Raw genomic sequence first — 15781 nt, forward strand, 5'->3', positions numbered from 1 at the left:
CTTTTAATTGTTGTCTGTACCCGTAGTAGGGCTCAGAAATAAAAGTGGGCATTTTGCTTTTTTTATCCTGCCTAAAACACACTGACATTCACACTAATTTTAAAAAAATGTATTTTTAATCCTACCCAAAATATGATGACTGTGACCTTTGACCCAGACCTTGACTTTTGACCCTTACCTTGACCCTAACACTAATTCTGACAAATCTAGTTATTTTTTGCTTTTATTTATATTTTTTTTATTCTTTATTCTATTTTATTTTATTTTTTTTACACACTTTTGTTTGTTTATATCTTCCTCTCCTGCAAGAAGATTTTTTTACAGAAGAAGAATGTATCTTTCTCTTCATTCAGAAAAGGAATTAAACACAGGGGCGAGCTAACAGTAACTGATCACTGTGATAACCAATCTGAGGCTATCACAGCGATCAGGTGACCCAGAATCGGGCGTCCAAGGCCCCCGATTGTTAGTACTAGACCTGGGACTCTGTGCTGGGAGCGCCTTTTGCGGCACACACCCAGCACAAAGAGAGACATTCATATATATTCTAGATTGTAAGCTCTAAGAAGCAGGGCCCTCTAAACACTCCTGTTATGAATTGTATTGTAATTGTACTGTCTTCCCCGAATGTTGTAAAGCGCTGCGCAAACTGTTGGTGCTATATAAATCCTGTATAATAATAATAATTATATATATGCGGTCCCACAGATAAAGACCCACTTCTGTGAGGCCGCATATATGTGTGCGGTCAGCGGAAAAGGGTTAATGCTGGATTGTGGAGGAAATACACAAAGGCCACACAAGATTCAACTAACAGTACACATGCCTCTTGTAGTAGATTTCATTTGCAGTTCTTTCTTTCTGTGTCACAGTAACATGCAATATAAAGTTAACACATGATCCGTGGTGTTTTGTGGTGTCATTTTAGAATGGTATCCCAATGCACAGGAGTGAACAATGCACCTGCTGTGCAGTGTACCATTTATGCACACTCTGTATGTCGTGGCACACAGCATCACAAAAGAGGTTGGGTCCACTTTCATATGTTAAAGAGGGGCACTGTCACCTTGACCATGCAGGGTAAAGTCACAGTAACTTTGAAAGACCTCCCTGGCTCTCTTATAAACCTTGCCTCAACACCTCGCTGACAAAAAAAATATAACAAGCTCAGTACCCCCAAACCCTCTGTCACTGTATAAAAACGGGCACTAAGTAAGGCTAAATCCCAATTGTAAGAGTACAAGCAACATCTGCCACCGATTTACACAGCTGCAAAAATAAATATATTTGTAAGGAGTTTGGTGGCTTTGGATGGGATCAGGGAGGATCATCTCACAAGCGGGGCTTCTCGCTGTAACATGGTGAATTACTACCATGAACCGACTCGATATGCTTCACAGATGTGGCTGCTATTCAGAATATGATTTATACTTCAATAGCCAAGTGTGTATGTTTGAATAAAACTAAGTTCTAATTCATACAGTCTCTTCTCATGTGTGTATGAATACCATCTCTCTCCACACACACACACAGCAAATGTACTCAGGTTGAATGGTTATATTTTTTCAACAGTAGAAACAAGGTCATACAAAGAGAAAAAAAAAAAAACCATAAGAACTGAACTTCCTATTAAAAAGCAGAATTCAGTTAAGGGAATCGATGTTCACAAAGTACACGCAACTTGTCATTATGATATCATGAACGTTTTCTAATTGTCTAATTTTTTTCTTTTTTAAAGAAAACCTGATTTGATCATCCTCTGGCTTCAGTACTTTCTGTGATACAGCCTTGCAAATGGAGGTCAGGAATTATGACTGCATACTTGTTCAGAGTTGCTTAAATCTTTGTTTTCTCAATGCAAGACACTAGGGGGAGACAGTGAACTGTTTCTTGGTACTGTTCTGATTTCTTGTGGTTTGTGTTGGGATCGTTATTTCGCTTCTGCTGGAAAAGCAGGCCGATGTAATTCTCAGAGATTCTTTTAAAGTTTTCTGGATTCCATGGAGTCCAGAAGAAGTCACAGAAAAAAAAAATCTGCAAGACAGCAGATCATTTATATCTTCAAAGAGGGTGAAAGTTCCTTCCTAGCTCCAACAGTGGCAGTCAGAGAATTTCCCAGGATCCCTCACATCATCAATGAGTCCACTAAGTAGAGGTAGAGATGATACTTCACATTCACTGTCACCTGTTTTGTTGATTTGTTTTGGCAGAAGGTTGCAATCTAGCTTTCTCACATAGAATGGGCACACCTGTAAAACTAGGAAAAAAATGTAGAAACTAGTGTAAAATTAACTGTACCAGTTAATTGGGTAAAATGAATATCGTGGCCAAAGGTTAAGATTTGTACTATTTGATGACTTTTCCTGAGCCTCTGGAAAATATTTCAGGACAATATCGATGTTGGCTGTATTGTTAACAATAATGCCCTGTACACACGATCGGACATTGATCTGACATTCCGACAACAAAATCCATCGTTTTTTTTTTCCGACCGATGTTGGCTCAAACCTGTCTTGCATACACGGGGTTGCACAAAGTTGTCAGAAAATCTGATCGTTCTGAATCCGGTGACGTAAAACACATACATCGGGACTATAAACGGGCGGTAGCCAATAGCTTTCATCTCTTAATTTATTCTGAGCATGTGTGGCACTTTGTGCGTCGGATTTGTCTACACACAATCAGAATTTAAAGGATCGGATTTTGTTGTCAGAAAATTTTATAGCCTGCTCTCAAACTTTGTGTGTCGGAAATTCCGATGGAAAAAGTCCGATGGAGCCCACACAAGGTCGAAATTTCTGACAACAAGCCCTGATCGCACATATTCCGTTGGAAAGTCTGATCATGTGTACAGGGCATAAGTGTGCTGTGTTGATCAGTTCAGACTGCTAGTGAATAAATTACTGGTCATCTTCTGCAAATGCCTCTATCTGTATCATTACTGTGTAGATCAGGATGTGGTGTTAGGGGGTGTCATGCAGCGTTCCAACAGCTGGTGCGTTTTCCCATTCTGCACTATATTGGGGTGCACTGCAGCTTCTAATGTCACTTTGTGTCCCTCTGATGGCTGTCATCAATATTAGGTCAGTGTTGTTAGTCCCAGCGGGTGGTTTTGTCACCTTCTCTGTGCTATGTCTAAAAAAATGTATAACATAGGCTTTAGAACCCTGGTGCCCAACCTGTGGCCAATGGGCCACTTGTGGCTCTTTGGCACTTTTTGTGCCATGCTTGAGCACTCCCGTAGCTATGCCAGTAAAGAAAAAATATTCTTTAGACTGGGTTCAATTAACTTAATGCCTTTGTGTATTTCTTTCACATTACATTACTTCTTTCTTTGCTGTCCATCACTTGTCTTTTGGTTTATAAATCTTTAAGGGACTGTAGGGGAGTATACATGTGGAAGCATTGATATTTAAAGGGGTGTAATAGCAGTGATCTCTAGCAGTCTCATGTAATGTGTCTCAATTCTATGACTGTCTGCCAGAGCATGTCTCCAGTCTGCAGTTTCTGACCATTGAATTGCCACACTTGAGGCCCCCCCTGTCAAAAAAGTTGACCACCACTGCTTTAGAAGTATTGGCTGAATGAAAAATGGGAATACTGCTTTGTAATGTGTTATTTTTTTTTTAAATCCAGACTGTCCCAGTACACAGCATAACCAGCCTCTGACCATTTTGTTTTCTAACCATGCAGGCAAAGAAATACAGTAGAGGTTGGTTTGTTATTGGATAGTGACAGAGTAGCAGTTCAGTGCTGAAGTTATCAAAGTGATCTCTCTTTTAATCAACGAGCCATGTTTGTTAAATCCCCAGTTCTTTACATTTAGTAAGCATAAAGCTGGTGTTCAGGAAATTACAGAAGAGTAGTACAAAAGACAGGTTGCTGTACTATTTTTAAAAATACATTTAGGTATTTTAATCAGTGTGTAACTGCATTATTTTCTGTTTATATTTAAAGGAGAAGTATAGCCACTCCTGTGACACGTTTTCAGCAGACAGGGAGCTGAAGTCCCCTCTCTGCTGACATCACAGAAGTCAGTGCAGGCACCGCATCATCGCGTCAAAGTCTGTATCCGCCAGGTGCCTGGACTGACACCCGGCTCAGCCTTTCAGTGAGGCGCTGATAGCCTGATCCGGCTGCTCCCCACCCCTCCACAGCTAAGCGCTCCAGTGAGCCAGGAGAAGGCAGAGCAGAGAGCTGTGACTGACAGCTTACAGCTCTCTGCTCACTGAGCTGTGAAAACCGAGCGATCAGTAGTGTTCGATCGCTCGGTTCTCAGTGCAGAGGCGCTGGGGGACAAATGCAGCATCGGACCAGTTCTGCATCCACCTAGGTAAGTATGAATATGGAAAAAACTCTACTTCTCTTTTAACCTCCCTGGCGGTATTCCCGAGTCTGGCTCGGGGTGGAATTTCAGAACCAAAAGCGATAAACCCAAGCCAGACTCGGAATCGCATCGCAGGATCCAGGAAGAGCTTACTTACCTTGTCCCCTGGATCCTGCAATGACTCCCCGCAGTGTGAGTGGCTTGTCCTCTGCTCGATTCATTACGGAGCCGAGCTCCATTCCCTGCGAGCGTTGCGACGCATGGGGACGGAGCACAGCGCCAAATTCAAAAAGTGAAACACACACAATACATACAGTATACTGTAATCTTACAGATTACATTACTGTATGAAATTATTTCACATCCCTTTTGTCCCTAGTGGTTTCTCCATTGACCTGCATGCAGTTTTATATTATAAAAACTGTTCTTTCTGCCTGGAAACTGGAGATTGTCCATAGCAACCAAAACTGTCCCTTTACATCAAAAGGGGTTTTAGACCAGCTAGAAAACAGCGATAATAAATTAGGATCACTCGCAGAATTAAGCGATAGCGATTTGTGGGGAGATCCATCATCAAACACTGAAAAGTAATGACAGCGACAATTCTGCAACTGAGCAAATTTTAGTGGTTTTGATTTGATTACATTATTGGATAATTTTTATTATTATTATATTATTATTTGTTATAATTATTTATAGTTATTTATTATATTATAATTTATGATTTCGTTTTTCAAATTTTATCATACCCGGGATGTCTACTAGAATCTTGTTTGGACAGATTTAAGTGTGTTATTTCTAATGCCCCATACACGCGGTCGGATTTTCCAACGGAAAATGTGTGATAGGACCTTGTTGTCGGAAATTCCGACCGTGTGTAGCCATCACACATTTTCCAGCGGATTTTCCGACACACTAAGTTTGAGAGCAGGTTATAAAATTTTCCGACAACAAAATCCGTTGTCGGAATTTCCGATCATGTGTACACAAATCCGACGCACAAAGTGCCACGCATGCTCAGAATAAATAAAGAGATGAAAGCTGTTGGCTACTGCTCCGTTTATAGTCCCGACGTACGTGTTTTACATCACCGCGTTCAGAACTATCAGATTTTCCGACAACTTTGTGTGACTGTGTGTATGCAAGACAAGTTTGAGCCAACATCCATTGGAAAAAATCCTAGCATTTTGTTGTCGGAATGTCCGATCAATGTCTGACCGTGTGTACAGGGCATTAGAATTACAGTCCTACAATATAAAACGCCAAATTTCCATGCAATATAATTGTACCGCTTTCAGCATCAAAAATCTGAAATAATCATATCCCCAGGGATGTTAATACAGTGGGGAAAAAAAGTATTTGATCCCCTGCAGATTTTGTAAGTTTGCCCACTTACAAAGATATGAAGGCTCTATAATTGTTATCATATGTGTATTTTAAATGATAGAGACAGAACATCAATCAAAAATCCAGAGAAAACACATGATACAAATGTTATAAATTGAGTTGCAGTTGAGTGAGTAACATTTGAATCCCAAGCAAAGCATGACTTAGTACTGGGTGGAGAAATCCTTGTTGGCAAGCATAGAAGTAAGACGTTTCTTGTAGTTGGTTGCACACATCTCGGAATGGATTTTGGTCCACTTTTCTTTACAGATCTATTTCTTTGTAAGTGGGCAAACAAAATCTTCAGGGGATCAAATAATTATTTTCTCCACTGTAGTTATGAGTAGTAATTTGTCAAGCATTCTGACCTCATCAGATACTAGGTAAAGATACTGACTGTGTGACATGAGGTAAATTGGCCATACCAGACGTGCCCCATAAAAACACCTCGTCTGCATCTCAGACCCAAGCTTGGAATATCAATATTGCATTTCCACCAAAAGAAGGAAGCCCTCCTACTATGAAATGGACCCCTTTTACAAAACCATCTAAAGGTACCCCTCTTTAACACCCCCCCCTGCTAAACTGCTGTTATTAGCCAATTCAATGCTATACAATCAAGACCTGAGGAGATAGATCAACTTGACTGTGTAATCATATGGCAACCGGGATCACAAACATTGACTATTCCTCTAGTCAGGCTAGTTTGCAGACCCCTCCCCTTTCCCAACACACCCATTCAAAGTGTGCGCTTCTTGTAACATTTTGATAGGTTAGGTGCCCATATGCTCACCTGATTTCCAGAGCTGGGAGCCGCCATATTGTTGAAAATCAAAGTGTACATGACTTGAATGCAGGTTGTAATAAATAGTCATCTGGCTGGTCCTTCAAGACCTGCGCAGTTTATGAAGAACAGAACCGCCTTTACAACTCAGTGCTCCCACATAAGCCACCAATGTGCAATCTTCGCTTGTCTCATTACATTAATTAATCATTTTAACCGGAGAACCTGTTGTGAATGCCAGGAGATTTAGTGCTGGTGGAACTAACAGGTTTATAGCACGACACATCCTCTGCCAAAAGAAATTACGTCTTGTTTTTAAGCTTTTTGTTTGCTAAAATAAGACTTTGTTTTGCATCATTTTCAGGAATTGTGGAACATTAGAGAAAAATGTATGTAAAAGCTCCAAATTCATAATTAGATGAGTTGTTTATATAGCTATTTACTATACTTAGTAAATGTATTTGGTGAACGCAATGCTCTTCCACACATATCTGCACTGCAGCATCTTCAACGTCCTTTTGTTGACAATTGTCATGTTGACATTACTGGTTTCTAGTGAATGGCTAGGCTGTGTTCTCATAAATATGTCTTGGTCTGTCCGTGAGGTCATTGGTCTCTAGTAAATGATTAGGCAGAGTTCCCATGAATATGAAGTGATTTGGTCCCTAGTGTAGAGTAGGCTGCGCTATCATGAATATGAAGCACCTTGGTAATGTCACTGATCTCTAGTGATTGGATTTGGTTCACTGTCATGAATATTTAATATCAGTGATATCACTAGTCTCTAATAAAGGAACAGACTACATTGTCATAAATGTGAGGGGTCAGTCATATCACTGGTCTCCAATGATTAGATAGGGTGCATTCTTGTGATGTCACTGGTCTCTATTGAGCAATCTGCAGTCTCATCAATGAGATTTGCTATATGCTGTATAATCTCATGGTGCTTTGAGAAGTGACTTTTCCCTGGTGGTTCCCAGATGTAATGACGTTGGCTATTATGGGTAGGGTTATTTATCAAGATATCCAACTGCCCTCTTATCCATTATTGTAAATTTTCACCTTTGACCTTTTACTCTTGGAGGTCAAGGGTTTTGAAATGCAAATGCTTTGGGGAATTGTTTACACCTTCCCTTTCCATAAATATCCATCTACTTTGCTAATATAATTAAAGCAATTGTGTCCTGCCATTTCATTATCTTAGTATACATTTTTTCTGAAATGTATGAACAAGGGGACAAATATGAATGTAAAGCCAGTGTCCATGGGGGTAATTTCTGGATTTTCAATAGTATGTGCTTTTGGCGGAGGAGATGTTAAGTTAGACCTCTCATTGTACACCTTTTTTGCACAAACAGCTTCTATTGCATGGTCTGTAGTTATCACACCCGATAAAAGTAATTTATCATAATTAAACAATTTATAGTCACTAAGGCTCATTTAACATTTGTGCGGTGTGTTTTAGGTGTGTCACATTTTATTTGCATATTACATGTGTTTTTAGGTGTGTTAGTAATGGACTCTATATGACATGCATTTTTAAGCAAGCAGGATTTTTTTAAAGCACAGCACCAAAAATGCACAGAAACTTTGCAGGTGCGAACAGGGTGTTCTGACAAAATGTCGAACCTGGCAGAATGAGCAACCCACATCACTTCTATATATATATATATATAGTCTCATACTAGGGTGTGCTCTCCGTTGGGTCATTAGGGGTGGGGCTGTATTCCATTGTTCTATTGTGTCTGTCTGCCTTAAAGTATTATGGGATGTGCATGTGTATTTGCTGTGAGGAGGGAGGGGGGAATTCCTCCAACAGCTCTCCTTGCTGATTGGACAGTCTACTAATAGGAAGTTTAAATATCTGTGTGTGCTTGTGTTCAAATAAAGAGTTCATGTTCGGCAGCCAAAACGAGTACTGCCTAGTTTTTGGTTGTCAGCAGTTTGGAATATCTGATATCTATATTCAGTCTGGAGGGAGCGGTATATGACGAAAGCACTCAAGCGTGTGGGATGTTTCGTTACACCAATGTTCCCTTTAATGTGTCCCCATAACCTAACCCAGGGGTCAGCAACCTGTAAATCGTGATTTACCAGTAGATCGCCGACAGGTGACTGGTAGATCACGATCTGGGCTTGCTGACAAACAATTCCAGAGCATCAAACAGAGTGCAATGCAGAAGGACTACTTGTAAAGTTGGAGCTGTAGTAAGGAGCAAGAGCCACATAAGCCAATGCCTCCTCTGTAGTCCTGTGTACACATGCCGCAGCAGGAGTTATACAGCCTGTCATGGTTGGTGGGTGTAGCACCTGCCAAGCATGACGCATTCAAGTGAATGAGGCCACTCTGGAAGTGCCCTGCAACCTTGTGCAGTACACAAATTTAAGAGGTTAAACCAGGCAGCGTTGTGTTGTTTTTTCACCACCTGCTTCAACCCCTTGGACCCCGAAGAATCATGCAGTTGTGGGGCGATTGCAGAGTGTCCCTATTTACTTAAGTGGGTCATGATTGGCAGGTGGTAGCACCCACCAAAAGCAAAAGTGGGCGTAATTCCTACTGCGGCATGTTTGCACCTTTGGCTGCTGCCGCAGCAGGGGAGGGCGGTAGGGATTGGGGGTGATAAACTCAACCGCAGGGTTTTACCACCCCCAACTTTACATGTGAATGAGCCCTAAGGGTGCTGCTGCGGAATGCAAATAAGGGCTCATTCACAATTGCAGAAGGGACTCCTGCTCCTCTGAAAAGCGATCTGTGTGCATAATTGCCATGCAATGCATGTGATTGTGACACGGTAATATGGCAATTAGAGGTTTAAATCGGGTGTGAGGAGGCGACACTGGGCAACACTGTGCCCAGTGATCTTTGACTTCTCTCATGTTGTTCAGGTAGATCTCCATCTCTTTAAGGTTGCCTACCTCTGACTTAACCCATTAATCTATGCCCAACTAAAATATTGTCACAGCAATAAATGCAGTATAATTGCAGTAGTGGAGATTCTAGTGTATATAAATGTATGCAAAAAAAAAAAGTAGGGATCTGTATACAATACACTAGATCAGGGGTGCCCAACCTTTTGAGGAGCGAGGGCCACTTTAGCCGGTCACAATGAGGGGAGCAGGCAGATGAATGGTCCACACCGCATGTGAAGAGCAAACACGGACACAGCACGCTCTACTCTATGGGCCCTCCAGTTCTAATCGCCCAGACAGAAGGGGATGTATCCCCTTCTGTTTTTTTAAGTGGATCGGAATGGAGATAGGCAGGTGTAAAGGGGCACAAGTCCGTTTACATCTGCTACTCTAAAAAGGTGAATGGAGGGTCCGATTGGGTCAACCTGAAAAACAGACAGGCGGACCGGATCAGACCGATCGTGTGAAAGGGGCCTAAGGCTGCTTTCACACTGATGCACTGTGGTACCTGCACCTCAATCTTCACTTCATCCTCAGGATTCATGCAGGTATCACTGGCTGTTGCTGTCCCCCAGGTGGGTATGGCTGGTGGCTGCTGCTCACTGTCCTCCAGGGCTGGTATTGCTGGTGGGTACTGCTGGCTGGTACTAGTGGTGGGTCCTGCTGGCTGGTACTGCTGGTTGGTACTTCTGGTGTGTACTGCTGGCTGGTACGGCTGTCTGGTACTGCTGGTTGGTACTGTTGCTGGTACGGCTGGCTGGTATAAATGGAACTGCTGGTGGCTACTGCTGGTGGCTACTGCTGCTGGGTACAGCTGGCTGGTCCTGCTGGTGAGTACAGCTGGCTGGCACTGCTGGTGGGAACTTTTGCTGGGTATTGTTGGCTGGTTCCCAACCTGCCATCCCCGAGCATCAGTGTGACAGGAGCTGGCGCTGGGGGAAGCATGCAGCTGCAGTAGATAGCAGAGCCGATGCTTCCTGTATCGCTCCTGTCACAGGCGGAGTACATTTGTTATCACTCTGCCTGTGGCAGGAGCCGGCGCTATACAGGAAGCACCGGCTCTGCTTCCTCTATCGCCAGTGTTCTGTCAAAATAGCCAATTCATTGAGATCTCCGATCATGTCACTTCCGATTACTGTAAACCATCAGTAATTGGAAATTTTGATGACTTGTTTTTACACAACACTGGCAACCGTGTACACTCCAATACACGATACTATGAGCGGACATTGTTAGTCCGCTAAAAGACAAACCAACAAAATGGCCGCATCCGAGGTGGCGACAACTTTTTTCTCCTTACACGCTGCTCTGTCAAAAATGCTACATCTTCGTGTACCGGAGTGTCTGTGTTATGTAAAAACAGAAATTCATCGAAATCTCCAATTACTGAAGGTTTACAATATCGGAATTGACGTGATTGTAGATCTCGATGAATTGGCTATTTTTACAGAACACTGTCTCCGTTCTTCACACTGATGCTCAGGGATGGCGGGTCGGGACCCGCAATTTGGGCTTGGCAACCTGCTATCCTAGAGCAGGAGGTGGCAGGCCACATCAGAGGGCGTGGGCCAGCGGTTGGGTACCCCTGCACTAGATTGATGACACAGAAAAGCTGCATTCAAGGTGAAATGATGAACCTGCTGTCAGTGGAGGCAGTCATCTCATGTCTTCTTCCGATGAACACACCGATGTAAGGAGGGGGAACAACTGATATAAGGAGGAAGGGAATACTAATGTAAGAAGGGGGGACACACTTAGGTAAGGAGAGGGGGAACACTGAGGTAAGGAGGAGGAACACACTGATGTAAGGAGGGGGGTCACACTGAGGCAAGAAGGGGTAACACAGTGATGCAAGGAGGGGGGGCACACTGATATAAAGGGGAGGCACACTGTGGTACATAAGGGGGCACACTGAGGAAAGGAGGGGTAAAACACTGATGTAATGAGGGGAGCACGCTAAGCAGGGAGGGGGTATGTTGATGTGAGAAGGGGAAACACACTGATGTAAGGGGGGAGCACACAGAGGTAAGAATGGGGGGATCTTTCATTAGCTGAAGCTTGCTTGTGATGATTGATCGTGAGACTAATGGCCACACACTGACATGTTACATTTACTACAACTGGTAATTTTTCAGTGTGTAAAAAAATCTGTGCTTCGTTCTGTTCAAATAAATGTTTTGATCTCAAAAGGAAAGCTGCACTCAAATATCTAAATACGCGATAAACTGGTCTTTTTTTTTGCCGTTCTGCCTCATGGGACGACTCTCATAGCTTGTCTGGGGTTTCCTGAGGCAGCTAAATTCTCTAAGGTGGCTCACTTGCTCTTATATTGTAGTCCATTAACAAATACAAGAGAAATTCTGCAGTCCTTTAGGGTAATCTGTGAGTCAGAGGTCAGATTGAGTTTGGAATCATTGTATTGTGTACACTGTGAACTGCCAAGGAGTGTCCCCTATCACAGTGTGTCAATATATTGGAAATGTAACCTGAGTTATTGTTCTTGCTCAACAGCCACATGTTGTAATGGTTACAGTCTGTCCTAGTTCTCCCCTCAGTACAGTTGGACATTTTGCATGAAATTACCATTCTTTTTATGTCCTGTTTGCTCCCAAAACACACAAACATGTACATTTTCAGCATGCAACATGTAACTAGGGAATTCACCAAAAGTCTTGCTGTCTTATGATAGACTATAGGATAGCCTAATGTTGACATGCTTTGATAAATACCATGTGAATGATTTTGAACCCAGTGGCCCATCCCTGATATTTCCCTGCAATTAAATTCCTTAGAGGGAATAAGTCACTCTGCCCATTACAGCATGACAGGTTCTCTATTTAGGGCACCCACTGGTTCTCTTGGTGCTGTTCCCTGCAACCGTGTTTATCTGCAGAAGAGATACTTCTCTTGCAGATACATTTCCTCAAATGGGGGACCATGTGACCTTTTCCTCTGCTTCCCAGGATGCATTGCCTGGACTTGAGCAGCCAATCATCATCCAGATACTGTCACATGAGGAAGGGGAGAAGGTCATAAACCCTGTGTAAGCTCTGATACAGACTGACACAGAGCTAACACAGGGATTAGGCTAAGTGCTTCCATGGGTGTGAACGGGAAGTAGTAATGGGTGGGTGGGCACTGGGGACCCTATCAAGAGATCCTACATGGACAAAGTAACAGAATATCTATGTTACTCAGTAGTTAAAGAGGAGCTCCAGGCTCCTTTAGAAAAAAATGAAAAGCCAGCAGCTACACATACTGTAGCTACTGACTTTTGATATAAGGACACTTACCTTTCCAGGGATCCCGCAATGTCCTCACCCGAGCCTTGAGGCTTCACAGCATGCTTCCTACTGCGCATGCGTGAGTCACACTGCATCTTGTGAATGGTCCTGTAGTCTTCAAGGACCTGTGATGTGTCCCAGAAGACTGCAGGGGAAGAAGTGGGGGCTGAAATTCTGGCTCAGTTCACCATTGCAATCTAAGCCAGAAGTGGGAGCGGGTACCTCTCAAAACCAGGTACCCACTCCCCACAAAAAGTGCCAAATGTGGCAGTGTAGAGAGGAGGGTGCAAACAAGCAAAGCTTCCCCTTTTGGATGGAGCTCCGCTTTAACTATCTCTTATTAAATAAATTAAATCTAGCATGGGAGAAATATGGGGGCTGCCATTGCTGACCTTGTCTAACATATGCTATATGCCTGGCTGCCTCTAGCTTCAGTACCTTTCAGAGGACAAGTATGCTCCAAGTAAAGCCAGAACTTCTGGTCAGAATACCTTTTATAGTAGCTATATGAAAGATATCTAAGCGCTGCGTAAACTGTTGGCGCTATATAAATCCTGTATAATAATAATAATATCCCTAAACCGCTCCCAAACCTTCCCCATGGACAGATGTCACCTGCCTGATGCTACATGTGAAGTGCATTTTCCTTCTGCCCATCACTCATACAGGAGCCTGACCTGCTCCAGGTTAAAGCATTTAATATGGAACATAATGTGTTTGTTCCCGGTGGAATGAGCTTGTTTAGGGCAGAGAACATGGCTTTCCTGGCAATGTTTTCTTCCACTGTTGAGAGATTTTTCTGGAATTGGAAAAGCTGGAACATTAATCTTGTGATCCGGCACATGATTGATATATTGTTACAATTATTCCTCAAGTCTGCAGAATATTGATAAAGGCCAGAGATTCATCTTTTTTAATCTTGGAGTCTGACGGAAATTAAACAGATTTCCAGACGTAGACCTGTAATGCCATAAAACTGAGGCTTCCAAAAATAGAATGACGGGTTCATTTTCTCCAGAATAACTGTAATAACTCGTTATGTGGTATCAATTCGTGTATTTTTCCTGTTTAAATTACTTTACTGTCATTCTTTCTCTACCAGACAGGTAAACACTGTCAAAATGGTCAGAGAAAGGGGATGTTCGGTGATTTACAGTCCACAGCTAATTACTTGTGTAATAGAGCTGAGGGCTGTGTAAGGTCCAGGCCCTTATGTGACATTGTGACAGACAAGATTTTAGAGAAGATGTTGTTGTAGGTAACTGTTTAATGAAATTAGTGTGTATATATATATATACTGTATAGCCAGATGGTGGTACTCCAACAGCCTGGAATATCCATTTCCTAATAGAAGCTGCTTGTGTAGAGTGCTACATAAATATATCTATCTGGAGTACCACAGATGTGCGCTGTCTGCATTAGGGAAATACTAACATGTTTTTGGTTTTTTTTCGTTGGTATAGTTTATTCATTGTCTGTTCCTTTTTCTCCTGTAGGTGGTTAATGGAGAGACGGTCGAATGACAGCCGGGACTGTGGTCATCACCGGTGGTATATTAGCGACTGTTATCCTTCTGTGTATTATTGCCGTTCTCTGCTACTGCAGGCTACAGGTAAGCCATTTCATCAAGTTGGTGCTTCAGTCAAAGAAAACACCATTAAGCAATAGTTTGATAAAATATTTATTTCTGAATAGCCACACCCTGCCCTGCCAATCAACAGCCCACATTTAACTCTCTGATGGCCACATCAGATAGTTGAATCGTTAAGTGTGCCTAAATCCATGGTGAGTGGGGTTAATGTTAAAGTGGTTGTATACCTTTTTTGTTAACTTTTACCTACAGGTAAGCCTATAATAAGGCTTACCTGTAGGTAAAAAAAATGTCTCCTAAACCTGTACGGTTTAGGAGATATTCCCCTCGCAATGAGCCGCTGAATGCAGCGGCGCACGCGCACAGGGGATTCTCGGCTGACAGCCCGGCAAACTCCGGAGCTTGCCGGACTGAAGTCTCCCGCGCGCACGCGCGGGAGTGACGTCGTCGCGGCTCCGGCCACTCACAGCGCCGGAGCCGCGATACCCGGAAGACACGCCGAGGGGAGATGTCAGCTCCCTCGGCGTGGACAGGATGAGATGCCGGCGCCTCGTTCTAAGGTAAGTATCTCATAATGAGCTAGTATGCGGTGCACAAGTTCACAAGTCATATTTGAGAGAGAGATACTGACTTATATTGTGAGACAAACTATGACGATTAGTGAGATCATTTCTACTTCTAAGGTCTCAGAAATAAAAAAAGAAACCTTGAAGTCATATGATCTTTAAATGCACTTAGCCTGAGGTCTCATAATATCCTTTTTACAGAACATAGCATATCACTTACATTTAATGTATACTAAGCAAAAATAGTAAATCTAAAGTCCAACTAAACCTTCAGTTTAAATCAGCTAAATACATTCCAGATACATTAAAACCAAAGGTGTTCAATGTCTTTTTTTCTAAAGCAGTCTCGGCCTAAGTAGAAAAGCCTGTCCCTGCCAGCATGCTGCAGAGTTGGTCCCTTGCTTCTTGTATACAGAAGCAATTATCTCTTTCCAGAGGACCAGATATAGGATACTAGTCATTACAGGTAACATATCAATTTTGCTGTTTCCAAAAAATATTTTTTTTCCCTGGAGTTCCATTTTAAACTTAAAGTGGAGCGCCACCCAAAAAGGGAAGCTTCGCTTGTTTGCACCCTCCCCCCACCCTCCACTGCCACATTTGGCACTTTTTAGGGGGGAGCCACTTCCTGCTCAGATAGCAGGACATTCAGAAAGTGTAGCAGGTTCGCGCATACACAGTAGGTAGCCAGCTGTGAAGCCAGAAGGCTTCGCTGCCGGTTTCCCTTACCTAAGATGCCCTGTGCCTGCATCTGAAGCCGATTGAAGAATCAGCCGACATTGCTGGATCCCTGGACAGGTAAGTATCCTTATATTGAAAGTCAGCATCTACAGTATTTTTTTGAGGGAGGCTGCAGCTCCTCTTTAAGATTCAATTGAACTTCAAGAGTCTTACAGTCTTTAAAAAAAAAAAAATTGTGTAATCGTGTTGTGT

General features: G+C 42.7%; 1 protein-coding gene across 2 annotated transcripts in view; it reads left to right on the forward strand.

Annotated features, from left to right (window-relative positions):
* Positions 1-15781, forward strand: part of FAM163B (family with sequence similarity 163 member B) — a 136389-nt gene that overhangs the window by 108044 nt on the left and 12564 nt on the right. For both annotated transcript variants that reach the window (XM_073599674.1, XM_073599675.1), the window contains exon 2: positions 14188-14303. In XM_073599674.1, coding sequence (XP_073455775.1) covers positions 14211-14303 — 93 coding nt within the window. In that variant the 5' untranslated portion in view covers positions 14188-14210. The remainder of the gene's footprint in view (positions 1-14187; positions 14304-15781) is intronic.

This window comes from Aquarana catesbeiana, linkage group LG09, assembly GCF_042186555.1.
Source record: "Aquarana catesbeiana isolate 2022-GZ linkage group LG09, ASM4218655v1, whole genome shotgun sequence".
NCBI lineage: Eukaryota > Metazoa > Chordata > Amphibia > Anura > Ranidae > Aquarana > Aquarana catesbeiana.